We start from the raw sequence: 27639 nt of genomic DNA on the forward strand, positions 1-27639 counted from the left end.
ACAAAAAAGGAAAATATAACAACATATGAATAAATTATTAATAATAATATTTTTAAAATAATAATATTTTAAAATTTTATTATTATTAAGTATTTTAAAATAGGGCTTACCTTTCAATCACCCTGTGTGTGTGTGTGTGTGTATGTATGTATATATATGTATATATATATATGTGTATATATGTATATATGTGTATATATATATATATATATATATATATATGTATATATATATATATACATATATATATATATATATATATGTATATATATATATATATATATATATATATATATATATATATATATGTATGTATGTATGTATGTATGTATATATGTGTATGTATATATATGTATGTATATATATATATATATATATATATATATATATATATATATATGTATGTATGTATGTATGTATGTATATATGTATATATATATATGTATGTATGTATGTATGTATGTATGTATATATGTATATATATATATGTATGTATATATATATATATATATATATATATATATATATATATATATATACACACACACACACCCACACACACGACTGTTTGGCAGTGAAATACTTGTTGGCATAATTGTTCCAGATTTGACACAGATTTAGTTAATCAATTCTACAATAAGCTCCCGGGGTGAAGATATAAGATATTTCCCTTCACTTCTTTTTACAAGTCTGCCATAACTGTAGCATTGCCCTCTAACATTATACTCATGTCCAAGAAGGCCAGGTCAGGCAATGTTGGCAACCTTTCATGTGCACACACACACGCGCGCACGCACACAGACAGTCGTTCACATGTAAATGAGACTGGTACAGTTTGACATGTTTTACCATAAATCTCCTTCTGCACAAAGGCGACTTATTTACATTGAACCTTGTATTGAATAGGCGTAAACGACATAAATCTAAACCCTCATGGTGTGTGTTTTTGTCTCCATAGTGACCCCAGCCCCAACAACCAGAGGCTGAACAAGAACGTGAACAATGATGTGTCGCTTCGCCTTCACAACTTGACCCTTCTCACGAGACACATCAGGACGTACTACCAGGTATGCATTCTCACAAAAGATAATTCACACAATATTCATGATCCAACAAACCAGGAAGCCATTGTGTTTAAATTGGCAGCAAATAATTATCGCAGCGCGTTAGTTTCTGTGTTTAAAGGATTGCCATTTGTCTGTCTCTCATGAGGCGTCTCTTCAGCTTTGATGTGACAAATATGAACATGCCCTGTAGGCAAACACACATAATAACAATACATTCACATCCACATCCACAGTTGTTTTCAGTTTTTTCTTAGTTTGGTGTTTTTCTTTTCAGTTTAATTTAGTATTCATCTATAAAGTTTGCTTGTACAATTTAGGTCAGTCAACTTTCTATGCCAATGAAAGTATTATTAAGATTGTTACAAGGCCTGATGCTACAGTAACAACATACCTTTTCACATACCCTATGCTGTGTTTTACCTAAAATTAGGATTATTTTTAAAATGAAACCTACTCCAAACTTTGAAAGGGAAGGATTTGAAAAGTGTTTTGAAAGCAGACAACATTGCAGGAAGCAGCATGTTGCATGTCTTCAATAAAGAAGTTTAGTTCCACGATGACAGCAACATCAAGATTTACTTGTCTACATGTTGAGCAAGTGCTGCAACAGAAAGCAACACTTTTCATAGTTGGATCAAGCAAGCCATTTTGTGGATTACTGTCATTCCCAGTGAACGTTCGGGCATACAGTATATTGCACTATTAGCTTCTTCGTCTAGCTCCTCATAGGACGCTGACTGACTAGCTACACTTTTATCAACTTGAAGCTTGGCAAGCCTCAACAAGTATATATGTCATGTCTGCTTTTGATCTTTAGAGTCGTAGCTTGAAAGTCTTTTAACAGGTGGTGAAATTAAAGGTATGATTATCCATCCAACCTTCCTAACTTTGCCAAGAATTACAATGGAAGTGAACCTTTTTATAAAGAGCGCTAAAAAAAGCATAAATAGCATGAGCAGGGCTGTAAACCACACCAGTGTGTGAACCACACTGTAGTGTGTCCGAGTAAACACAGACTTTGCATGCAATGTCACATGTGTGAACTGTCGTGAGGACCTTGTTTGTACTGGCACCGGAGCAAAATGTCCTCCTTTATACATTCGGCTCCAGTATTTTTCTGTCCAGTTTTAAACCAAGAATACACTGAAACAATAAACATTGCATAACCTAAACAAAACAAAACAAAACAAAAAAAAGTTTTCCATCACATTGAAGATTTTAGCTTTGATTCAATACAAGTGATTCATTTTGTATATCCTGAAAGGTTAACCGAAAGTTTTATTTAAATGTTTTCAACCACGTTTGAATGTTGGAACAAACATTACCAGTGTCTTAACCAAAATGTTTGCTCTTGCTAACTTTTTTATTGTTTTATTTTAAAAGCTTAACAGCTAGGTTCAGTGCTCATTCACATGCTCAGCCAAGCTTCACACAAGGCACAGGCTTTTACCGTTGTTATTTAACAACATTTTATGGTGTTTTTCTGGTTTATCTGAGAGACGTTTAAGCAGTAGCTCCTCCTGTCCCCTACCGTCTACCTGGCCTGTAGTCTCCGGACAATAATACGTCGGATTCGAGGGCTGTATGATACGTCCAGTCAAGCATGCAAGAAAGAAAAATAGGTTTAAAAACATGAATGACTTTAAACTAACTGTAACGTTTCCAAAATGCAACAGTTATTAATTTTTCTTACCAATGTCAACGTCGCTCCTTCCGTCAAAGTCTGCAATGCATGCGCAAATCACATTCAATTCAAGAAAATCCTTTGGTCAAAATTAAATATTTCAGATCAGTGCTAAACTGTAAATATAAATTACAGTTTAAAAAAAAATAAACAAATAAAAAATAAAAAGTTAAATCACAAACTACAACATTTTCAACAATTTAAATAAAAAATAAATGATTGACAAGCCTTTTTAAAATGGTTTTAATACTTTTTTTCAGTGTATTCACTTCTGCCACCCCCCCAGGCACCACTCACCCACCAAACAAACAGACACACCTTTACTAGAGTGACACAATCTCAAAGTTCAGTCAGATTGCACACTGCACAAGGTGGAGTCACTGTGTCAGCACCAAGTTAAAGTTTCATTTAAGATTTAACACCTCATGCTGTATGAAGATGAAAATAAAAGTTGCTGTTATGCATTTGATTTGTCAGAAATCAGTGAACTGGATTTGATAGTACCGTCCTTTATGGAGCGAAGGCACATATTGTACAATTGGGAAATCTCACGGCCCACCAACAAACAAAAATGTCCCAAAATGTAGATACACCGTAATTACTGTACGTACTTCCCGCCATCTAATCGAAGAGCATTTATTTATTCTGTCTGTCACTCTGCCTCACTGGCATAAATAGAGGAACAAAGACTTATTATTTCTTGTAAAGGAATATTTGTTTGAGCAGTTAAACTTCACTCAGAGGGCCGCTACGAGTGTGAACCCATATAAATGAAAGATTACCTCATATACTGTAATTACATACAGTATACGGAACACATTGATGAATAACACTGGGACGCCGTATCTATTATTGATTCTGCCATGTTTTTCTTTCTTAATGTCTCTGCTCTTTTCACTGTAAAACTCCAGCAAAATCTTGTGGTTTGATTTGATTTGGATTTGATAGTGCCGTCCTTAGACCACCAAGTATTGTCATGCCAATACTTTATGTACCTTGGCTTATGGTGTGTGTGTGTGTGTGTGTGTGTGTGTGTGTATGTCTGTGTCTGCTTCTGTCTAAACAGTTTGTGCAATCTGCACACACACTTGAAGTGGGTCATTCTGTACAGTGTGGGGTTAATTGGATGGGTGCTCTCTACGGTTTAATACTCTGCTTTGAACACACATACACACACAAACAAAACACACACCCTAGCACATCCATACATTTGTGAAATATGCTTCTTCCAATCGCCATACATTTGTGAAATATGCTTCTTCCAATCGCCATACATTTGTGAAATATGCTTCTTCCAATCGAAGATGAGTTGACAGCACAAGAACTCATATTGGACCAGTGTGTTTTGTGGAGGGGCCTGTGTATCTGTCACCTTTCCCTGTTCCCTATTGTTCAAAGCACGGTAACAAGATATCACCCGCACTCGCTAGAGACTAGTTTCCCCCCAGATGCTCCTTTTGAACACCTGACTAACACACATATCACATTTACACGGACTTAAAAAAACAAATACACTAATACCTCGTCCCAATCTCTAAAGTTGATCATTTTATTTGCTTCCTCCCATTTAATGTTACCTTAAATATTGTAGAGTAGCATTGTCACCATTGACTGCACTGTTACTGTCATGGTACACGCTGCTGCCTTTCGTGCAGCCGGCACAGGTTTGATTTTCGGCCATTGTCTCAACACTCCAACTGCTGGGAGCCATTTACCAGTGCTGGTCCCAAACCTGGATAAATTTAAGCGTTGTGTCATGCCTGCACATTCACCCTCCGTGGTTACTCTGGAGACTGCAACAAAGTGTTGAGCCTAAGGGATGTTTTGAACGTCATATCCTCTGGCCTCCTTTGTACAATGCTTTGAAAACGTATTTTCCACTTTCCTGATTTATTATTTTTATTTTTTTTGCATGCTTACCATACTTTAATGCTTCTCACAATGATAACCAAAGCAAATATAGATGCTGTTTCTAAAATATGGTTTTATTGTTTTAAGGGGGCAAAAAAAAATAAACCTACAGTATCTGGTCCTATGTGAAAAAGTAATTGGGTCATGAACCTAATTGCTTGCTGTGCAACCCTTGGAAACAATAACTGAAATCTAGCATTTGCGATAACTGGTGATGAATCTTGCATCGCTGTGGAGGAACCCACTCTTTTTTGCAGAATACAATATTTTTTTAACTTAGTCTTACTGGAGGGTTTTGATCATTTACTGCCCATTTAATATCATTCCGCAACATCTCAATAGGATTGAACTCTGGACTTTTAACTCTTTGTCACTTTGGCCATTCGAAAACCATTTTTTTTTTAGCCATTCAGAGGACTCACCTGACACACTACCAACACCATGTTTGACTGTTGGTATGATGTTTTTTTTTTAATTTTTATTTTTTAAATGCTGTTACATTTACACCAGATGTAACGAGAGACAGTGGTTCTCGCCTTGGAACGTTGCCATGGATGCCATTGTTTTCCCCCCAGTCTCTTCCTTATTGTTGAGTCGTGAGCACTGACCTTAACTGAGACGAGGGAAGCCTGCGGTTCTTTAGATGTTGTCCTGAGTTAATTTGTGGCGTCCTGGATTAGTTGCCGCTGTGCTCTTGGGGTAATTTTTGGAGGCCGACCACTCCTGGGAAGGTTCGCAGTCACCTCTATTCCACGTTTTGTGGATAGTGACTCTCACCATTAGGGTTGGGCATCAAGAATCGAGAACCGATTGGAACCAGGACCAACATTCCATTCCTCCCGGAATCGTTAAAATAAAAAATAAAAAAAATAAATAAATTAAACGATGGTTGGAACTCTTGCACTGATGGTTTTTACCGTTTATTTTAGTCTTCAAACCAATGTAAAACCTGATGAGAAACACAAAATTAAATATATATGATTTTACCATACTGGAAAGAAAGTAGAAACAGTCACATTACAAGCTTAACATTGAGCTAAAGGTCAAACTAGCAACTTTACATGAATTGGGACAAAATTCACAAAAACGTCTCACGGTATCACAAACACTAACTTCATCGGTTGGTAGGTAAAGGAATCAACGTTTTACAGAGCATTTGATTCCATTCATTACTCTTTCTTGCCTCTCATTTTACTTTCGTTTTTTACCGGTGTTGTATGAAGTTATTTTTCGTGGCAAAATGCTCAGTTCCGGTGCATACCTTTCAGAATACAAGGCTACATGCTTAAAACCCGAAGTCAAGTTAAAACTTGCACATATAAACCATATGACGTGATAAAACTGTTGCAAATAACTATTTTAACAGTGCTGTATTTAATTGTTAGTTGAAACAATAATTAATACATATTAAGTCCATTGGGTTAGTTCCACACAGATTGCTTTTTAGTCATAGGTTTGTGATTGATACTGGTTAAAAAGAACCCAGAGTCAAATCTTCCTTTTAGTTTATGCTGCAGGCTGCAAAGGAAATGGATGTTCATAGTTTGGACACCCTGTTGTATTTAAACCACGCTAACTTTTTTTAACCAGCCCCCTAAAAGAATCAGAATCGAGAATCATTTGGAACCGGAATCGCTCAAATTCAAACGATGCCCAACCCTACTCACCATGGTTTGCTACGGTCATAAATGGCTTTGTAACCCTTTCCAGACTGATGGATGTCAATTACTTCATTTCTCATATGTTCTTCAATTTCTTTGGATCGTGGCATTTTGTTGCAGCTTTTTAAGATATTTTGGCCGACTTCATTTTGTCAGACAGATGAGTTATTTCTTGATTTAACAGGTCTGGAGGTAATCAGGCTCTGGTGTGGTCACTGTTCAGTGAAAATGAACTTAGTATTCTCAAAAAACTTAATTAGCCACAGTTAATTCATGATTTAACAAGGGGGGGATTACTTTTTCACACAGGGCCAGGTAGCTTTTTTCCTAAATAAAAAAAAAAACCCAACAATTTAAAAACTCCATTTTATGTTGACTTGTTGTATGATGTTTACATTTGTTTGATTGTTTGTTTCCTGTGACAAGATGGCAATAAGGCAGTTATTTATCTGTACACAATAAGTACAAGAAACCTACCAGCGAAAATCATCCATCCATCCATCCATCCATTTTCAGAGCCGCTTCTCCTCACTAGGGGCGCAGGCGTGCTGGAGCCTATCCCAGCTATCATCTGGCAGGAGGCGTGGTACACCCTGAACTGGTTGCCAGCCAATCGCGGGGCACGTATAAACAAACAACCATTTGCACTCACATTCACACCTACAGGCAATTTGTCAATCAAAAAAAAATACAAAATTGGGGACACCAGTTTTTCGTCTTTCAGACTTCATTTACAGTATACGTATTTCCTGGAAATTGTGATTGAGTTGCAAAAGCTGTACTTTGGTAAAAACTGAGCATTACAGTGGGGAAGAAAGGTCATTAGCCAGACGGATGGTTCAGATAACATTAGAAATTACTGATCTACTGGGATTTTCACACACAGCAATCATTCAGGCCACACTGCAAATAGGAAAGGTCGAGTGAACAGCAGATCTCTGACCCAAAATATTTTTATAGTTAGGGGTTGTACAGAAGAGTGAACTAGTCGACTTTACTACTCAACAATGAAGTTTGGAGCTTGACGTCGACAAGTCGCTTACGTGCTTTTGCCCTTCTTGAGGAGAAGGCCAGGCTCCTTCCAGAAACAGATATGTGCGCTGAGTCCAATGAGTTTCCCAATTTAACTGATTTAAATTGTCTTCTGGGTAAGTATTCAAACTGAAAAATAGAAACTGAAGATGATGCTGGACCTTACCAAGACCCAAAAATTGCACAAGTACAAGCCTGACTTAATTAAATACAGCTTTTTGGATGGCGGTAACGAGGCAGAGGCGAGAGCCCAGTGTGTGGAGTGTGGATTAACACCATCAACGAAGCACCGAAGTTTTAAAAACTTCAACGCCATATAGAAACCAAACATCCAACTCTCTTAGGAAAGTCAGATTTTTTCAAGAGAAAAGAAAATGGGCTACAGATTCAGAAAAAGTCCATCGTGTCAATAACTCGCAGCTCTATAAGTGCATTGAAACCAGCTACCTCTTTGTCAAATGTGTAGCACAGACTACAAATGTGTTCATTGTCGTGAAGGAGCTTGTTCTAGCTACTCCTGTGGAGATATGCCATGAGATGATAAAAGAAACCTCAGCAAAGAAGCTGCTCACCATCCCGTTGTGAAACGACACTGTGAGTCACCGCATCACGGACATGGCTCCCGACATTCAAAATCAGCTTCGGAGAGAATAAAAAGTAACCGGTTTTTCTTTGTGCAACTCAATTAATCCACTGATGTCACAAATGTCGCGTTATTAGTTTTTATTTGTTATTGTTGGGACAGTAGTTTGCATGAAGACATACTGTTTTGTAGAGAGCTGCCAATACGAGCTGCGGTTCAGGAATGTTTCCGCCGTGTGGATAATTATTTTACTGAGCACGGCCTGGACTAGCAAAAATGTGTTGTGGGGTGTGCAACAATGGTGCAGCGTCAAATGACAGGCGGGGATCACGATGTCATCAGGCGGATACTTGATTGTGTACCAGAAGCGAAATGTTTTCTCCACCGTGAAAACCTTGTAGCAGGAAGGATGTCACTTGAGTTCCCACGAGATTATAGATGTAAGTGTGAAAACCATCAACTTAATTAAAAATAATGTTGTGAACGCCAGATGTTTTGCCAAGCTTTGTAAAGACATGCAAGAAGATAAGCAGCAGTCAGCCGACATGGCTCTCAAGAGCATCATTTGTTTTAAATGAGGTCTTTTCTTACTGAGAGAAAAAAAATCATATGCCACGTCACCATGCCACCTCAAAGTTCACAGCTAAACTTGCCTACATCTGTGATGTTTTCTCACTGCTGAACCAGCTGAACATCTCAATCCAAGGGAGAAATAGCAAAATACTTCTTGTTGCACACAAAGTTGAAGCTTTCAGGAAGAAACTAGTTTGCGGACTAAGACGATCCAGGAAAAGAGGATGTACATGTTTCCACTTTTGTCAGGCATTTTGGAAAACTCCCCACAAGTGAAGATCAGTGACTCAGTCTTTCAACATCTGTCATAACTGGCAAGGAAGTCTGATGAATATTTTCCTGAAGATCCGAGAAACGGACACGTGGATGGTGACCCATTTTCTATTGATCCCTCTAAAAATCACATCTGGAATCCCAGATTCTGGAGGTTGCCACTGACACCTCTTTAAAACTGCAGTGGGGCAAACTGGACCTGCACTGGATTGTTGTCTCAAATGATTACCCATATCTAGCACTGAGAGCTTTAAAACGACTCCATTGTGGCCACAACTAAGAACAAAGCTCGAAACGGACACAGAGCAACAGTGGGGGCTACTGTAAGAGTGAGCCTTTCCCCCATTCCACCCAGACTGGATCTGATTGTGTCTGAGAAGCAGGCCCAAGTGAAGATAAAATGAGAGTTGCAAAAAGAAAAAGGGACTGTTGTTAATTTGTCCCAGATATTCAGAGAAACTTGTGGTTCTGCCATGCAAAAATGAAGACTGCCAGCAATTCTTCAATTCATTCACATATTTTCATTTTTCTTTATATTTATTGTTGATTTATTTATTTCAGATAAAGAAGACATGGACATTTACAATATAATAGGAAGTTTTGACTTCCTGACTTCTGCTTTAACAACCTCTGTCTTAAACAATGTGGGGAAACTATGCAAAACAAACTAACAAAAAAAGAATTGAAGAAGAATACTTTTTCACGGCACTGTAATTAGAAGGGGGGCGTATTTGGAGCTGTCAGCTGTTCTCTCCCTCGTTGCTGTTGTGGTCAAACGTATCAGTTACCCAACCAGATGGTGATGGAGTTATTGGAAGATGCTTTACTGTTGGGCCTCGTGGGTGGCACTTCAGGTTGCCTGGTGAGGTTCTTTTGAGTGCTTTGAGTACTCATCCTTTAATATCTTGTTTGTATGGATGACATTTTTACAATAAGCCTGAATACTTTCAGTACAATTAGCAGAAAGTAATGAATTTTAAAGCCGGAATATAAATATAAGCATTGAGTAAAGTAATACACACATCTCTCTAGTCTTGATCTTTACTTGACTGCAAAAATCAAATGTTGCTTGCACTGACAGTTACCCTGCAGGTAGTTCTGGTTAGTAATTTCTAGGCATGTCCCGATTCAACTTTTTCACTTCCGTTTCGATATTGCAGCCTTGAGTTTTGGCCGATGTCGATATTAGTCCGATCCGATATCAGCAATATTCATTCATACTTTACTTATTTTGTAGTATGGAATGTTAGAAAAGGCTTGATCAAGTGATATTACTCAAACATAGAACAATAATCAGCAACAGTTGGTATGTAAAAAGGACATTTATTATTAACCAATGGGTTACATAAAGTAACTTTATGAATACGAATGTACAAGAATTGAATATTGAATGAATGAATATCATTAGAAAATCCTGAAAAAGTAAAATATATATTATTAAAAAATATATTTTATTTATATATTTAAATTGGAACATAACCTGCTTAACTTGAACATGAATACATTCTACATTTGAGAAGATTAAATAAAAAATTAATTGTAAACCCATGAATATGAATAAATCAGCATACGGTGGGAACAGCATTTGCTTTCTCCACCTGTTCAGCAATACACATTTGAAATTATTTTGCATGTCTTGAACTCTGAGGGGCAGTGTGGCGCACGCATTGAGTTACACATTTGCAGAAACAAAGAAAGCAGAAGTAGTCGCGATTGAATATAAATTTTTCACAGAGTTTGAAAAATATATGCCAGACAGTATTGTTATATTTCCTATCTGTATGTGTTTACACAGCGTTTGCTTACTAATATTCATTATTTTAAGAGATTAAAGTGCCACGAGTTAAATGCTAATTTTCGTTAGCTAGTCAGTAATGTTTTTCATTCATTGTGTGTTAGCTTTGAGCTTAGTCTGCAATGTATTTGAACATTCAATAGGTGTAAAGCTTTTGTTATCGCTTTAGTTTTACAATGAACTTCAACTGGAGTGTTAATAAACGACTTTAAGCAAACAACATTCACTTACTATGTTAGCACCTTAGCAAACTATTGTTGCATGCTTTGCATGGAGTCTGGGTGCTGCTGGATAGAAGTGCTGGAGCAGAACATGGAATGGACTGCTTGTATAAGAGTGGTAAAGTCAGATATTTTAGATCCAGTCCAATCCTCATATTTTTGCCGATATCGGACCGATTTCCGATCTCAAAGATCAGATTGGGACACCCCAAGTGATTTCTCTTCTTTTGCAAAGAATATAATCGAGGCACGGTGGACGACTGGTTAGCACATCTGCCTCACAGTTCTGAGGGGTTCAAATCCCGGCCCCGGCTATGTGGAGTTTGCATGTTCTCCCCGTGCCTGCGTGGGTTTTCTCTGGGCACTCTGGTTTCCCCCCACATCCCAAAACATGCATGGTGGGTTGATTGAGGACTCTAAATTGCCCTTAGGTGTGAATGTGTGCGCAAATGGTTGTTTCTTTACATGTGCGATTGGCTGGCGAGCAGTTCAGGGTGTCTCTCGCCCGAAGATTGCTGGGATAGGCTCGCGACCTTATTGAAGATAAGCGGAATGGAAGATGAATGAATGAATAATCCAGGTCCTTCCGAAACAGACCGCTTGCATGTTCTTCACATAAATTCTGGGGAATGTTGTCAAAGTATTGTGAAAATGGAGAACCTTAGCGGCTTTGTTGACGTCAGATCTCCTGGTGGTTGCCATCATAATATTGATCTCGGATTAGATATATAAACCCAGTGTTAGTGGCGCATGGATTTGTGTGTGTGCGTGTGTGTGTGTGGGGGGGTGTTTGTGTTGGTAAATAGGTCATTGTTGCATCATACGACTACAACATTTATCTTAGTTATTGTGGTCGCCATCTTTGTTCAAATTTATTTTTATTTTAAAAACATAGAATGAGCACTTCAAATGTTGGACTACTTGCAAACGCACAAAGTAGTGAACCTCGCCCCATCCTTGCTTGTGAACAGCTGAATCTTTCGGGGATGCTCATTTAATACCCAATCATGACACTCACCTGTTTTCAATTAACTAGTTCACCTGTGAAATATTCCAAACAGTTTTTTTTTTTAGCATTCCTCAATTCTCCCAGTCTTTTTTTGCCCCTGTCTCAGAATTTTTTGGATTGTTTTGCAGGCAGCAACTTCAAAATTAGAGAAAATTTCCCCCAAAACAATAATGTTCATCACTTTGAACATTAAATATCTTGTCTTTGTAGTGTATTCATTTAAATTTCAGGTTGAAGAGGATTTGCGAATCATATTCTGTTTTCATTTACGTTTTACACTACGTCCCAGCATCCTTGGAATTGGGTTTTGTACTATCATGCATGTCACATGTTTTGGAAATTAAATCCGGAAACAATCTTGCCTTTTGTAATTTTAACAATGAAAGAGTATATAGACTATATTTTGTCATTTTGTCATAACAAATCCTCTTTTGATCATCAATCAAACAAAATGAAAAATAAGTAAAAATGATATGATAGCGATAACATGTATTAAACAAACAACATAAAAAAAATCCAGAGTTTCACAACATAATGTAGGGTTAAGAAAATCCTTCATAACCAGGTTGTAAGTCAATCTAGAAAAAAAAAAAAAAAACCAAAAAACCGAGACAGAAGAATCCGAGTCCGGGTCAGTCACGTCATCCAAACAGTCAGCATGAGGAAACAGGTCAGGAAAACATCGGTCACAAGTAGCAGAGGAGTGTGTTACACGGTCAGTGGGGGCCACACACATATACTGGACAAACGCAGAGCCAACCAAGCACAAGAAGTGCGACACAGAAAACAAGTGCAATACAGTGTAGCCAAGCCTGCCAACCGAGTCCAGTTAACCAGCGAGAAACAAGAACCTCAAGGACGGTTTGGTTAAGGTACTGTGGAATAATAAAGAAATCGAATGAAGTGTGATGACCAATTAGGATGTGGTAGAAGGTACAACGTGGATTTGCGGCAACATGCGGCATGAAAGAACAAACATAGCAGGTCCAGTGATTTTGAGAACGTGCCACAAGAAGGGCGCAAAGAAACCAAACATTTATACTATAGGAGGTGAAATTAGTAGAGGCAGTGGCAATCGCATACAACCAAAGAAGCTCATCATGATTGTCACATCTCACGAGGTACGAAATAGTGTCACCTGTCAAAGTGGGAGCATCAAGACGCAGTAACATAACACAGTAATTATGGCAAGTAATGCTAAAGCACAGAGAGGGGTTTGAAACCCCCGGGAGAAGTCATCATCTTCTTCTGCCTAGTTATGCAACTGTGCGCGTCAGTTCAGACAACAGATGACTGGTCGATCTTCTGCTCCTCTATAACCGATCAATATGTAGTCAGTTACGAGCACTGATTGTAGCTAAAACTGTCTACTAAAGGTTAATCGTCTATAGAGACTATTCAGCCACGTCGAACCTCCTCCCGGCCGCGGTCAGTATTCAGCTTTATCAGGGCGGGCTTTCTGACCACCCGTTGCAGAAGGTGGAGGAGTTGGGACCGAGGCACTGGAACCGTTTTGCAGTGTGACGCATGAACCCACGTAGCTTTTTCAGCAACTTTCACAGCCATGTGAGCGACCAAGAGGACTTGAAAGGGCCCAAGCCAGCGCTGAATTCTCCACATCTTTCGCTGGAAGTTCTTTATTAACACAAAGTCCCAGGTCTGATACTGTGCAGGGGTCCATCAGCCGCTCTGGGCAGTGCTGAGAAGAGCAAATTAGTCAAAGACGTGCAGTGCCTGATCGTGTTGTCTTCGCAAAGATATGTCTCCATCGGCAAGCCTGGAGGATTCAGTCCGACATTTGGAGGCCCTGCAAAGAGGATCTCAAAGGGAGACAAATTGTGCCTAGGACGCACAATTGTAACCTATCTGATAGCGGGGTCATCACGTCATTTACGAAGTGTGTGCCTTTATGGGAGGAAAGTTTTTTAGGAATTCCCCATCTGGGAGTAATTTCAGTCAATAGCGCTTTTGCCACCATGGATGTAGATGCAATGTTTTGCCGGAAATACTTAAATACATTTAAAAAACATGTTTATCATAACTTTTGCCTTCAAAGGGTGTCAATTCTACAACAAAATCCCCTCTCTAGACACAAGGTCTATCCCATGTGCCAATTATGCATAACAAAAAACAAAAACAGACGATGAGAGAGATGTAGCTTACCATTTGCGCCCATCCAAACACCATCCACAAAAGATGCACCACACTGTCGTCAAAAAGTGCATTCAGTGGGAGTAGACAGTGAGTGAAGGTCAGTGAGAAGAAGAGGGGCAGAATGCGAGGGACGGGGTGAGAGAGGGGAGATGGAAAGATGGAGGAGATAAGAGCGATGCAGCCTTGGCTGCGGCATCTGACGTGCATTCCCTTAAGAGACAGGGTCAGACATGTTGGTGTGTGCTGTACATTTTAACAGAAGGGAGTAGTATGGCGTTGAGGAGAGGGACAACCTCATCATGGTGAAGAATAGGTTTACCGTCAGATTTCAAAAAGATGCGATGATGCCAGACGACGCCCAAGTCATGAACCACCCCGAAGGCATAACGAGGGTCCGTGTAGATTGTGACAGATTTACCTTCCGCTAGGATTGCAACTCTGAACTGTCACATGGGGGAGGCCCAACGCATAGCAGACAGGTGAAATGAGCTTTGCTGCTGTAAGATAGAATTTACACAGTGAGGAACGCACAAAGTTAGTGGAGAATACCACACGACGAGAACAGCCTGTTCACAGGCGGCCACCGTGAAAGGCACGCAGGAAGGTGCCGTGCCACTGGATCAAGTTGACAAAAGAAGTACCCCACTGGGTGAAGGAGGTCGCCATGACGCTGAAGCAAGACTGAAGTCATGTTGCCATGACGCTCGTCCACAAACTGAACAAAGGGCGTGGATAAACCAGGAAGCCCAAGAGTGAGCAGGACTGCAGGGCACACGTCAGATGTACGCTTATCGCGCTGAAGTTTGCGCCGTCAGAGAAATGTTCACATAAAAACACACAGCTGCGCATAAAAACACAGACAGTGCAACATAAAAAAACACACAGCCGTGCAAAGTCATGACTGGAGTTTGCAGCATATAACAATCCTTTTAAGCATTAAGTATCTGTTTATGTTGAAATTGTTTGAAATTCTACTATCTTTAACTTTGAATGCACACTGATAATTATCCCCAGCTAATAACTTAATTCAATCAATATTATTAGTTTGTGTAAACGTTGAGATATCCTAGCCTAATGGAATATGTCTTGTCATCAGTAAGCTACTCCCTTTCAGGTCTCTAGGCCTCATTCTCACTACTTCATAAAAACAAAATATCTAGTTAATCACCAATCCTAAATAAAAAAGAAGAATCTTCCACAACTTATTTTTTCCACTGCAGCAACAGCTCATAACGCGTTACATAAGTAATAACACGCACACAGATGCATACAGTATCCACAGCGAACAACCAAACAATGCATCAAACACTTGGCTAAGATTCCAGTATTCTTCTCTCAAACACAGTACACGTACATGAACTTACACACACCAACACATCAGTAATCAGTGGACCACACAGCCACTCACACCAAGTCGTTTTCGTCCATAAGTTGAACACACGTCGTCAGTCAGATAGTCTTTTGTCTTCAGTCTTAAATACCTTTAAAGCTTTTTTGTCATTTTTATTTCTGTAAAGCACTTGGTGTTACATTTTTAATGTGTAACCCCAATTCCAATTAAGTTGGGATGTTGTGTTAAAGATAAATAAAAACAGAATACAATGATTTGCAAATCAACCTATATTTAATTGAATACACTACAAAGATAAGATATTTAATGTTCAAACTGACAAACTTTATTCTTTTTAGCAAATAATCATTAACTGAGAATTTAATGGCTGCAACACGTTCCAAAAAAGCTGGGACAGGTGACAAAAAAGACTGAGAAAGTTGAGGAATGGTCATCAAACACCTGTTTGGAACATCCCACAGGTGAACAGGCTAACTGGGAACAGATGGGTGCCATGATTGGGTATATCATTCACAAGCAAAGATGGGTCGAGGTTCACCTCTTTCTGAACGGATATGTGAGAAAATAGTCGAACAGTTTAAGGACAATGTTCCTCAATTACTATTGTAAGTAATTTAGGGATTTCATCACCTGCGATCCATAATATCATTAAAAGGTTCAGAGAATCTGGAGAAATCACTGCATGTAAGCGGCAAGGCCGAAAACCAACATTGAATGGCCGTGACGTTCGATCCCTCAGGCGGCACTGCATCAAAAACCGACATCAATGTGTAAAGGATATCACCACATGGGCTCAGGAACACCTCAGAAAACCAATGTCAGTAAATACAGTTCGGCGCTACATCCGTAAGTGCAACTTGAAACTCTACTATGCAATGCAAAAGCCATTTATCAACACCCAGAAACGCCGCCGGCTTCTCTGGGCCCGAGCTCATCTAAGATGGACTGATACAAAGTGGAAAAGTGTTCTGTGGTCTTACGAGTCCACATTTCAAATTGTTTTTGGAAATTGTGGACGTCGTGTCCTACGGACCAAAGAGAAAATGATCCCTCCGGACTGTTATGGACGCAAAGTTCAAAAGCCAGCACCTGTGATGGTATGGGGCTTTGTTAGTGCCAATGGCATGGGTAACTTACACATCTGTGAAGGCACTATTAATGCAGAAAGTCACATACAGGTTTTGGAGAAACATATGCTGCCATCCAAGCAATGTCTTTTTCATGGATGCCCCTGCTTATTTCAGCAAGACAATGCCACATTAACACAACGTCCCAACTTCATTGGAATTGGGGTTGTATAAAAGGTGCTCTATAAATTTCAAATGCTGTCATTTGACAGCATTTGAAAGAAACATTGAAACAAAACTGTTAACTCTGTGAGTGCAAATAAATCATGGTTTTGAACTTAGTGCTGCAAAGTGTGCATTTTCATAAAACTGATATTCTCAACATTCACAGTAAGTAGTTAACATTTTACTTTTCACATTTCAGTTATTCATATCAATGGAATTAACCATGAGTTTAACCAGGATTTTGATTTTGCTCAAAATAATGAACCTTACTTTATTTTAAATTTTCCATCATCAATTAATGCATTTTAATTATTTTTCCAGACCAAATGTCTACCAGCGAGAGCATTTCTCAAAACCTTGAAAAATTGAAAATAACCGTCCTATATTTCAGGTCATTCTTCGGTCACATTGTCTTAGGCCCCAGGCCAAGTTATAGAATGTATCAGTACACCAAGGTTTCGGACTTAGTCTTTAGTTTTTAAAGAGAGTGACACCAGGTATTTACTAACAGCAATCCTCTTTTCTTTATTGCCAAAAACAATTATCTCAGTTTTGTTGTGCTTTAATTGAAGAAATATTTGGCTCACCCAGTTATTTATGTTTTAGACAGTGACACATCTCAATTGAACTGCAGTTATCTGGAGACACTGCTAGATATCGCTGTGTGTCATCTGCATAGCTATGATAGTCAAAATTAAAGTTTTGAAAATTTTGACCCAAGGATAGCATATGCAGGCTGAACAGGAGGGGTCCAAGAACTAATCCTTGAGGGACCCCATAGGTCATTGCCATTCAATGAGATTGAACACTTCCAATGATTACAAAATAACTCCTTTCCTCCAGGTACGACCTGAAGTACACCATATGAAATGATGCAATTTCCAAGGAATTAAAATGTTCTTTACCGTAATTCTTTGTTTGGAGGACAACAGGTCTGTTTGGATCCTGAGGTGATAGGCCAAATTCAAAGGGTTGTTGGTCCAACCACTGAGACAGGATGACAGAAGGGAAGAAACAATTAAGCTAAAAAGTCACACAAGAACAAAGAACTATTGACGTAAACTATGGGATAATACAATAAAAGACTAGATTTTGTCATTTTGCCATAACACACATGTTAATGAAATTGATAAAATCATTTTAATACATTACCCTCAAAAAGGGTTTTGCTTTTGTAAAATGTCACATTTCTTTAGAAATTAGAAAATGCATTGCTTCTGGCTGTCCTTGGTTTAATATACACGTATTGTTAATGATAGTTCATTAAATGGTCACATGACTGCATTTTATTTTTAAATAAGCATCATAAACATCAGATGGGGACTGTTACAGTTGCTATCATTTGAGGTTGTGCTGGTTGACGAGAGCAGTTTATGCCAAGCGCAAAAGTGAGTTCTGAAAATGTTTAACCTTAAATTCGAGCTCAACCTCCAAAGCCATCTGGTGATCAGCTCACATGTTTTATTCACACCATTGCAGTATAGGTAAAGAGAGGGATTTGATGATCAAGTTACCTCCTAGTCTTAAGGACAGTGAAATTGTACCTGAAAGTATTGTGCTACCTCTGAGCCTTCACCACACTTTGTCTCAGTTGAAACAGTGGTGTAAGTGGATGAGAATATAAATGACTTTATAATACTTTCCAAACAATTCCTCATCGTATAATATTTTTTTTTCATCCGTGATTATTTATTTTTACTACGGCACCTGCATTTAGAGTTTTTTTCTGTCTGCTATTCCCAGATAACCTTAACCTGGTGACAGTGACTTCCATTCTCCCAAAACACACAGCCACATAAGCAGTGTATTATGTCAAGTGTCTTTCCTCTAACCCAGGGGTGCCCAAACATTTTGGCTCAGGGGCCACATTGACGTAAAAAAATTGTCATGCGGGCCAGCATTAATTTTACATGCTACCTACGAGGGGAATGCTTTTTTGTGTTTATTTTTATTTTACTTTGATTTACTATGCTGTCTGCTGCTAGGTAGATCTGATAACTGCCTGACCTGGAGAAATGAAGGTTAAAATAAAAATTAATGAAATGCAAAATAAAGTGTTTTTATGAAATTTGACTCAAACTTTATTCATCAGAATCAACAAACAACATGTTTGCATTAATGTGAAGGGTGACACTGAGATCTCTACTGCAGTAAATGGGGCAGGTCTGGCTCAAAAGCGGTGGTTTTAATGCGCAAGATGTCACGCAGGTGGGAGTCACTTAATCTTGTCCTCACGCGGTTCTTATTCATGTTCATGACTGAGAATGTCTTCTCACACAAGTATATCGAGCCAAACAAGCTCAACATTTTCTTAGCAAATGTACGAATCTCTTGGAACCTGTCTTTATCCAGCTGCTGGTAAAAGTTGACGAGGGAGTTGTTGGTACCGGCTGAGACACTCTGTGTCACACTGCAGCTCAATGAGCTCCAACTGCAGGTGGGCTGGAACGTCACTCAGATCCACGGAAACGGGAGAAGAAAAAAGCGTGATCTCCTTTTCAATAGTTGCAAAATCCCTGAAACGCTGTTGAAACTTCTCAGTCTGAGATGAGATGTTTGCGGTATACCTCCTCATTTGCGCACTGATATTGTGCGCTGGAAAACAGGTCATTATTTCTTGCAGAGATTGGAAATGTGTGGTATTGGGCTGCGTTTGTGACAGGTGGGTTATGAAAAGTAGCAGCTTGGTCCGAAAGGCTTTAATATGTGAATACAGTTGGCTTCTCAATATAATTAATAGCCTTTATGACCGGTTTCATAACGTGATCATATTTCAGATGTTTGGCACATAGAACTTGTTGGTGAATAATACAATGGAGTTTTATAGCTTTACCTCCTTCTTCGCTTACTTTGTTACACACTGTGGTTGATAATCCACTGTGCTCGCCAACCATGGCAGGTGCGCCAACCGTAATAATCCCCGTGATTTTCTTCCACTGTAATTTTATGTCATCTACGGCGGAACAAACAGAAGCAAATAAATCTTTTCCTCTTGTTTGGTCCTTAAGGCTCTGGAGGTCAAGTAGCTCTTCAAGCACGTTCATTTCACTGTCCACTCCGCTAAAGAAAAATCAGTAACTGAGCGCTGTCGGATGCATCCGTGCTTTCGTCACAGGCTAACGAAAAAAATTCAAACTCCACTCCTTTTGCGTCCAACTGTCTCTTAATATCAGAAGAAACTTCTTCGATCCTTCGTGACACAGTGCTACGAGCCAGGAAAACATTGGCGAACTGTTGCTTTTTCTCAGGACAAATGTTCTCCACCATTTTCATCACACAGTCTTTCATAAATTCACCCTCAGTAAAAGGTTTGCAGTGCTTGGCAATCAGCGTTGCCACCTCATAGCTTGCCTTTGTTGTATTTTCATTCGACTCACTGGCTCTTGTGAAAAAGTGTTGCTGTGCCGGTAAACCAGCTTCCAGTTGCTTCAATTTTTCACTGCGTTCGTTCCCAATTAGCTTGTTGTAATTAGCATGTTCCGTCTGGTTGTGCCTCTTTATATTGAACTCCTTGAACACAGCAAATTAGGCAGACGCAGTTGTTTCTAAACTCAGTGAAAAAATATTCAGACTTCCATTTGTCCTGGAAACGTCGGTCCTCGCTATCAACTTTCCTTTTCTTACTTCCAGTTGCCATTTTAGAAATGGGCAAAAAACAGATCATGCGCAAAACGGCCCCGCGAGAGTTCAACCACAAGTTTACTGCCATCCTGTGGTGAAATATAAAATTGCGCGTGTATTTTGTACTGCCGGGTCACATATTATTGGTTTTATGACAGAGGCTTCGGGCCAGTGGAAATATGGACGGATTTGGCCCGGGGGCCGGACTTTGGGCATGTCTCCTCTAACCTAACCAGACTGTATGTATACAGAATGCCTGTTTTACCTTAATCCACCATGTTTAAAGACAACGTGCTTTGTTAGATAAATAGTCTGTTTTGACACAGTATCTGTGCCTCAGTGTTTTAACCTTCATAGTGCATGTGTCATGACATGTGTGTCTTTCATTAACGCACATTTGTAATAGTCAGAACAATACAGTGTTGGCCAGTCGAATAAGGTGCATTTTGCTCCAGTCCACCATTCTGACCTTTTATTTCCTGACACACGCACTTACACACACATTCACTCAGTGTTGGAGCAGTGTTTCCTGCACACTCACAAATACTGCACATGAGCAGCATGAACATGTAGACACATAGGTCCTCGTCAGCTGGTGGCAAACAATTTGGATTTCTGCAAATGTATTTTGATCGACCATGAGCAGAATTGCCGGTACATCTCTTTTTGATAAGAAAGAACCCACTACTAAACATTTTTCAGAATTGATACAAGTGATTAAGACCTCTGGAATGTGTAGTGGACATTACTGCATTGTGCAAGTTGTCATAATGTTGTGGTGTATGTAGTGATATACAGTTGCAGGAAAACCATTGTGAAACTGTATTTCTGCATAAAATGTGACCTGATTTTCATCTAAGTCACTTTTCATAGACTAAGACCACACAAACAATTATATGTTTTCATGTTTTTACTTAACACAACATGTTACCGTCCGAGTGCAGGTGGAAAAAGTATGTGAAACTTTGGATGTAATAACTGTTTGAGCCTCCTTTGGCAGCAAAAACCTCCACCAAACATTTCCTGTAGTAATAGATCAGACCTGCACAACGGCCAGGGGGAATTACTTTTCAAAAACTGTTTCATTTCAATAATATTCTTTGGATTTCTGGTGTGAACCAGCTCTCTTGAGGTCATGCCACAGTATCTCTATCGGGTTAAGGCAAGGACTCTGAAGGGGCAACTCCGAAAGGTGTAAAAAAAAAATAAAATAAATAGTATCCAGCAAATGTCAAAATGATGGATGGCCGGAGGTGTACAGGAAGTGACGTCATCACCTGGTGTCAAAGTGTACCGGAAGTGATATCATTGTTTGTTGTCGGGCGTGTGCCAAATGTGACATCATCGCCCGTTGCCGGAAGTGTGTCGGTAGTGATGTCATTGTTTGTTGTCTAGAGCTGACCGGAAGTGAGGTCATTGTTTGTTGCCGGGAATATAGCCTGGAAACCAGAAGTGACGTTAGCGGATGTGACGCCATCGGTTGTTCCCGGAAGTTGTATTGTTGCCGGAAATCATGACTGGAAATCGGAAGTGACGTTGGCGGATGTGACACCATCCCTTGTTGTAGCCGGAAGTGCGGAATGTGTGAAATGTTTAAACATGTCCAGAAATATTTAGAATAAGTCCAAGACTTGTCTTGTCCCCCTGCCCAACATAAACGCCACAACCTTCTTACCTCCAAGCGGGGCCCTCAAGTGTGCCCCCAAGCGTGTCCCCTCCCCCCACACTTCCAGTCACAGCCTAACACATTCTCAACATCTGAGGATTCGTGTAGCATTGTAAAAATGCATTATACATAGGTTGAAGGGTTTTCCAGAATCATGAGGTCAACTTTGGGGGTGGGTATTATACATGGGTGTGCATTATACATGGGATATTACGGTAATTACAGTAAATTAGCACCCACCCAGTAAGTTAGCGCCTACCAGTGTGGTCGCCTCGGTAACGCGCTCTCTAGTATTGTCTTTGTTTTTGTGTTTTTCGTCCGTCTTTGGAGACCTTACACGACTCACTTACACAAGAGGAGACCAGCTAACCATCAAGGAGGCTACTCCGGACTTTCTGTCACCAACTTGCGAATATCCGCTCAGTTTTTTCCCCGAGTTACTCACCGGAGCGGCGTCCGCGGTTTTCGGTGCATGGAGACGGAAGCGGCGCCACAGAGGGAAACGAGCCGGCATTCAGGAGAGGACACAGATTGGCGTTCCCGTCAATCCACCTCGCGAATGTACGCTCCCTACCCAACAAAATGGACGAGCTTCATCTTCTGTTAAAGACCAGTAAAGACTTCGGACGTTCCGCGGCCATGTGCTTCACGGAGACCTGGCTTTGCGACGCTGTACCTGATGGCGCCGTCATGCGCCATCGGGTCAACATTCATCGAGCGGACCGCGACATGGAATCATTGGGGAATCATTGGGGAAAACAAAGGGCGGCGGGATATGCCTCCATATCAACGAAAAATGGTGTACGGACGTCACGGTGCTCAGCACACACTGCAGCCCGCAATTGGAGTCGCTATTCTTAAACTGTAAACCATTCTACTCGCCACGTGAGTTTGCATCGTTCATACTGGCTGGAGTCTATATCACGCCTCAAGCTAACACGAATGCCGCATTGCTAACGCTCGCCGAACAAGTCAACGAAATCTTCAAACAACAGAAGATTAACAAAGCGGCAGGCCCGGACCATGTGTCCCCATCCTGCCTCAAAGTCTGCGCGGACCAGCTCGCTCCAGTCTTCACTCAGATCTTCAACAGATCTTTGGAAATGTGCGAAGTTCCATCCTGTTTCAAACGCTCCACCATCATTCCAGTCCCCAAGAAACCTGCAATCTCTGGTCTGAATGACTACAGGCCTGTCGCTTTGACATCTGTGGTCCTGAAGTCCTTTGAACGTCTCGTGCTGGACCACCTCAAGAGTGTCACAGGTCCCCTGCAGTTTGCCTACAGCGGATCTGCGGATGATGCAGTCAACATGGGACTGCACTTCATCCTAGAACACCTCGACAGTGCAGGGACCTACGCGAGGATCCTGTTCGTGGACGTCAGCTCAGCGTTCAACACCATCATCCCTGAACTCCTTTCAACCAAGCTTCTCCAGCTCAGCGTCTCACCTGCCATCTGCCAGTGGATTTACAGCTTTCTGACGGACAGGACACAGCAGGTCAGGCTGGGGGAGGCCACCTCATCCACACGCAGCATCAGCACTGGGGCGCCCCAAGGTTGTGTCCTCTCTCCGCTGCTCTTCTCTCGCTACACGAACGACTGCACCTCAGCGAGCCCGACTGTCAAACTCCTGAAGTTTGCAGATGACACCACTGTAATCGGCCTCATCAAGGACCGCACCCCGGTCACCGGCTCTTCCACCTCCTTCCCTCAGGTAGGCGCTACCGATCAATGCAAACTAGAACTAGTAGACATTCCAACAGCTTCTTCCCTCTTGCGATCAACTTCTTAAACACCTAACCTATAATTCCATTACAATAAGATGGCAATTTTTTGACTTGAGCACATTTCTGTGGGGCCAATTATGTATTACTCGTGCACTCACTGTAGTTGTCTCGCCATGCTGCACTATTTGCATATACTGGCCACTCATGCCAGAGTAGCATCTGCTCCATTTGCACACTGATTGAGGAGTATCTGTAACATTTGCACAACCAACATTGTCCCAGATGATCGCACTACTCGTCACTTTAAACCGCATACACTCCTTGAAGTCTCAGCGCCCTTTGCACAATGGGACTACTGCAATATTAGTCATTCGAACTGCTCTAAGTGCAAGAGGACTCTGCATCTTTTTTCACAATTGTTTTTTGTCAATGTCTTTATGTCTCCAAAGTGTTCTGTAAATTGACTGTCTGTTGTACTAGAGCGGCTCCAAATACCGGAGACAAATTCCTTGTGTGTTTTGGACATACTTGGCAAATAAAGATGATTCTGATTCTGATTACTTCTGTCATGTGGTAATGTTGGTTTGACCTGAATGATTAGAATACATGACTTGAATAGGGAATACTTTTGAAGATGCTCAGTATACAGTACACACATAGATACAGTAAATGAACAAGTCATTTAAATAGACACATTGCTCCATCTTGTGATCCGATCGGTGATCGGTTATCGTTTTTTTTTTCAACTCTGTGATCGGCTCCAAAAATCCTGATCGTGTAAAGCCTAGCTTTAACCAACACCTCCATTCTCATCACATTAATTAGACTCTTGTTTGGCTGATTCCTGACTATGATTTGCTCTTGGAGAAGTCATTAGCCAAGGGGGTTCTCATAGTTTTTCTACCCTGCGCTGTGAATGTTGACATGGTGTGTCCAATAAAAACATGAAAACATATAATAGTTTGTTTGGTAGTAGTTTAAGGAAACTGGGTTTTTATATTGTTGTGTCTTAGATGATGATCAGAGCATAATATTTATTGACCAATTTATGCAGAAATGGAGGTAATTTTAAAGGGTTCACATACTTTTCCGATAACTGTATAGTGACTGTTTTGTTGTTTTGCACAGAAGCTTGCTCATAATTGTTAAATAACTATATTGTCTTCACTTTCTTCACAAATCTCTGTTGCAGGATACCCTTCAGCAGTTAATTTTGATGCCTCTCCCAAACATTCTCTGCATTGCCAGGGATCCCTTATCAGGTAAAGGACACACTCTCACTTACTCCACTCATCATTATCTGGTTAATACTATCATCATACACCCAGTTGTTGATATTGATTTTATACATATTTATATTACATTAAAACTGGTTCCACTAAGTTGTACAATTTGATTACTTTTAGTTCAGAATGTATTTTTGCATTTCCATTGTAAAATGTCATGAAGGTAAACTAAATGAATGATGTACCTTTTGGTGCCCTTCATTTACTTAAAGGGTGGCGCTAGACACATTGCCTTCCAGTAAGAGTACTCTCCAGAGAATTGTCCCTTCCATCACTTAAAAGACAGGAGAACACAAAGTGTGAATTTAGAACAAAGCTTTCTTTTTCCTCTTTAATGATACAGGCATTTTAAAAACTAGTATGAATTTTTGGTCATTCAGTTTGATCTCTCTTAAATGGCAACATTATTCTTGAATGGAGAATGTTACGTATTTGAGATATATTATGCAAGTGGTACCACCATTTACTATGACAAGGAGGCACAGGCGAAATGAGAATGGGAAGACAGGGTCTTTTCTGCTTGTGTCAATATTTTTAAAATGCTAGAAACAAAACTTATCACGACACTGACTATTCAGAAATGCAATTTTGGAGCTTCTAAATTATCTAAGGGCTAACGTAGAGCCAGTCATATATACCAAATCTTGTTTCAACTCTGCATTACCTTGCCTCTGGGTCTTTTCACACTGCAACAATTGTCTGGTGCTAACATCTTCCATCTTTTTTTTTGGGTGAGGGGGGGGGGGGGGGGGGGTTTAAACACAACGTTATGCAAGATCGGCCCTTAGACAAGTCAAATAAAACAAAACATGGCTTTTATGTGGTTGCTAGCTTAACCAGCAAGTGCTAGTGATATATATATTTTCTGCAATGCAGTAATATCCTTTTCTGCCATTAAAACTTCCAATTCCCTCACTTCAAACTTCCTTTTGCACTTACGATTGTCTCCCAAATGTTGCTTGGTCAAAATCATCAGTGCTAACTGAAAAGCAAAACCTTCTTTTAAATATAGCATTCTTGACCACCTTTACATCAACGGTGCACGTTGGCCTGTCACAATAACAATTTTTTAAACACAATATGCTTTCCCAAAAACTATCGCTATAAACGATAATGTTGTTTTTTATACCTCTGAAATCATGAAAAAGAAGACCCGCCCTTTATAGTTGATTAATTTTATTTTGTTGCTTGAAATCAGCATTGTTGTTAATATTATATTGTTGTTGTTATTATAATTTCCTTTCTTGTTTCTCTATTAAATTGTTTTTCTTTACTCTGTGATATGGATCTCCCTGGGTCTGAAATAAAGAATAAAGAGCTTCAAGACTAACCTGGTTTACAGGGAGTCTTCTATTCCGATTCTAATCGGTTTAGAAGCCCAAACCTAATGAAAATGCTCCATATAAACACCTCAATTGGAATAAACAGGCAGAATCCGATTGGAATTTCATTTGAGTTCACAGGGGTGGAATATTCCTTTTGGCAAAGCGATCAGAAGTAAATTTTCGCCATTCTAAATAGAGCCGGCAAAAGGTCTGTCTGCGCATGCTTCGCCTCGACTTAAATGCACGTTGATGTCATCGTTTACGTACAGTGTAAATATGGTGGCTCCTGATGGCGCGTGTATGGGACGGAGATCTTGTTTTTAACTACTTATAAAGTTGTTTTTATCAAGCGTTTTTTTTTTTTTAAATCAGCGTATAAATACAATCCCATTTCCTGTGCTGAATAGACGACAGACCTCCATTTTGATAAATGACGAAGTGCGCTTGTCACACGTTTCTGATTAAATGAATTGCACGTGTACACCTGATCGTAATAGATCACGTAACATGTAAACAGTTGATCAGAGGTCTTCAATTGGAAGGGTTTGAATTGGAATGACAAAAAAGTCTCCATGTAAACCCGGCTACTGTGTGGTTAGTGAGCTGAAGACGGGCCCTTCACCTGTCAATCAAAAATATGTTGACGTTCATTGTTGTCAACTACAGGCTGAATAATGTGTGCCACTGAGGTTATGCTTAATAAACAGTTGAAGTTCCTGTGTTTGTGTTAATGCTTGTTAGCTCGCAGACTAGCTCGTTAACTTGCGAGGTAGCTCGTTATCTTGCGGCCTAGAGAACACAACAAACAGTTAGCTTTCCCCTAAGCGTCTCTGTTGTGTGAATCTAAGGGGCGAGCCTGTGGAGTATTGGACGGAGACACTACCAGGAAGAGTTAACCGGTCCTCTGGCGTTCCACGAGCCCACTAACAGCTAATGACACAGCCGTCCACCTCTGTCCACATCACTGTGTGATCTGCACGCCGGCTCACCGCAACAATGACAGTTTATTGAGTCCAGAAAAACTATCGTCTCCATTTTATTTATCGACCGATAAGTCCATATTGTTATTATCGTGACAGGCTGTAGTGCATGCAATCTGTTGGAGCAGTGATTCTCAAACTTTTTGCACCTGGCTGTACCATCTAAAAAAATAATACTGAGCTCTCTAAGTACAGTACCACCATTATGACCAACGTTAAAACTAAAACACAATACCATAGGTAAGTAAATGTTCATCAAAAAGTAGATTAAGTTTTGATTCCTAAAAAGTATATTTTATATTATTATAAGCCATTGTAACATGCAGTTTAAACATGAGCCCTGCGCTTAAATATAAGAAAATATAAATCTGTAATTGAATAATGATTCAATTAAAATGTGTTTCACATAAAAAACACACACATTTTC

At 39.9% G+C, this 27639-nt stretch overlaps 1 protein-coding gene and 1 long non-coding RNA gene across 5 annotated transcripts in view; one reads left to right on the plus strand and one right to left on the minus strand.

The window, feature by feature from the left end:
- LOC133413145 (uncharacterized) overlaps positions 1-25624 on the minus strand; it is a 28802-nt gene extending 3178 nt beyond the window's left edge. Inside the window, exons 1-3 of the long non-coding RNA XR_009769839.1 lie at positions 25572-25624; positions 25093-25181; positions 17512-17593 (exon numbers count right to left, since the gene is read on the minus strand). This is a non-coding gene — a long non-coding RNA (uncharacterized LOC133413145). The remainder of the gene's footprint in view (positions 1-17511; positions 17594-25092; positions 25182-25571) is intronic.
- ccdc88c (coiled-coil domain containing 88C) overlaps positions 1-27639 on the plus strand; it is a 113442-nt gene that overhangs the window by 8697 nt on the left and 77106 nt on the right. For 3 of the 4 annotated variants that reach the window (XM_061697127.1, XM_061697126.1, XM_061697129.1), the window contains 2 exons: positions 959-1067; positions 24814-24883. In XM_061697127.1, the coding sequence (XP_061553111.1) occupies positions 959-1067; positions 24814-24883 (179 nt within the window). Of the gene's footprint in view, positions 1-958; positions 1068-24813; positions 24884-27639 lie in introns of those variants that run through there. The other variant, XM_061697128.1, reaches the window with a different exon arrangement.

Source organism: Phycodurus eques, chromosome 14 (assembly GCF_024500275.1).
Source record: "Phycodurus eques isolate BA_2022a chromosome 14, UOR_Pequ_1.1, whole genome shotgun sequence".
NCBI classification, from domain to species: Eukaryota; Metazoa; Chordata; class Actinopteri; order Syngnathiformes; family Syngnathidae; genus Phycodurus; species Phycodurus eques.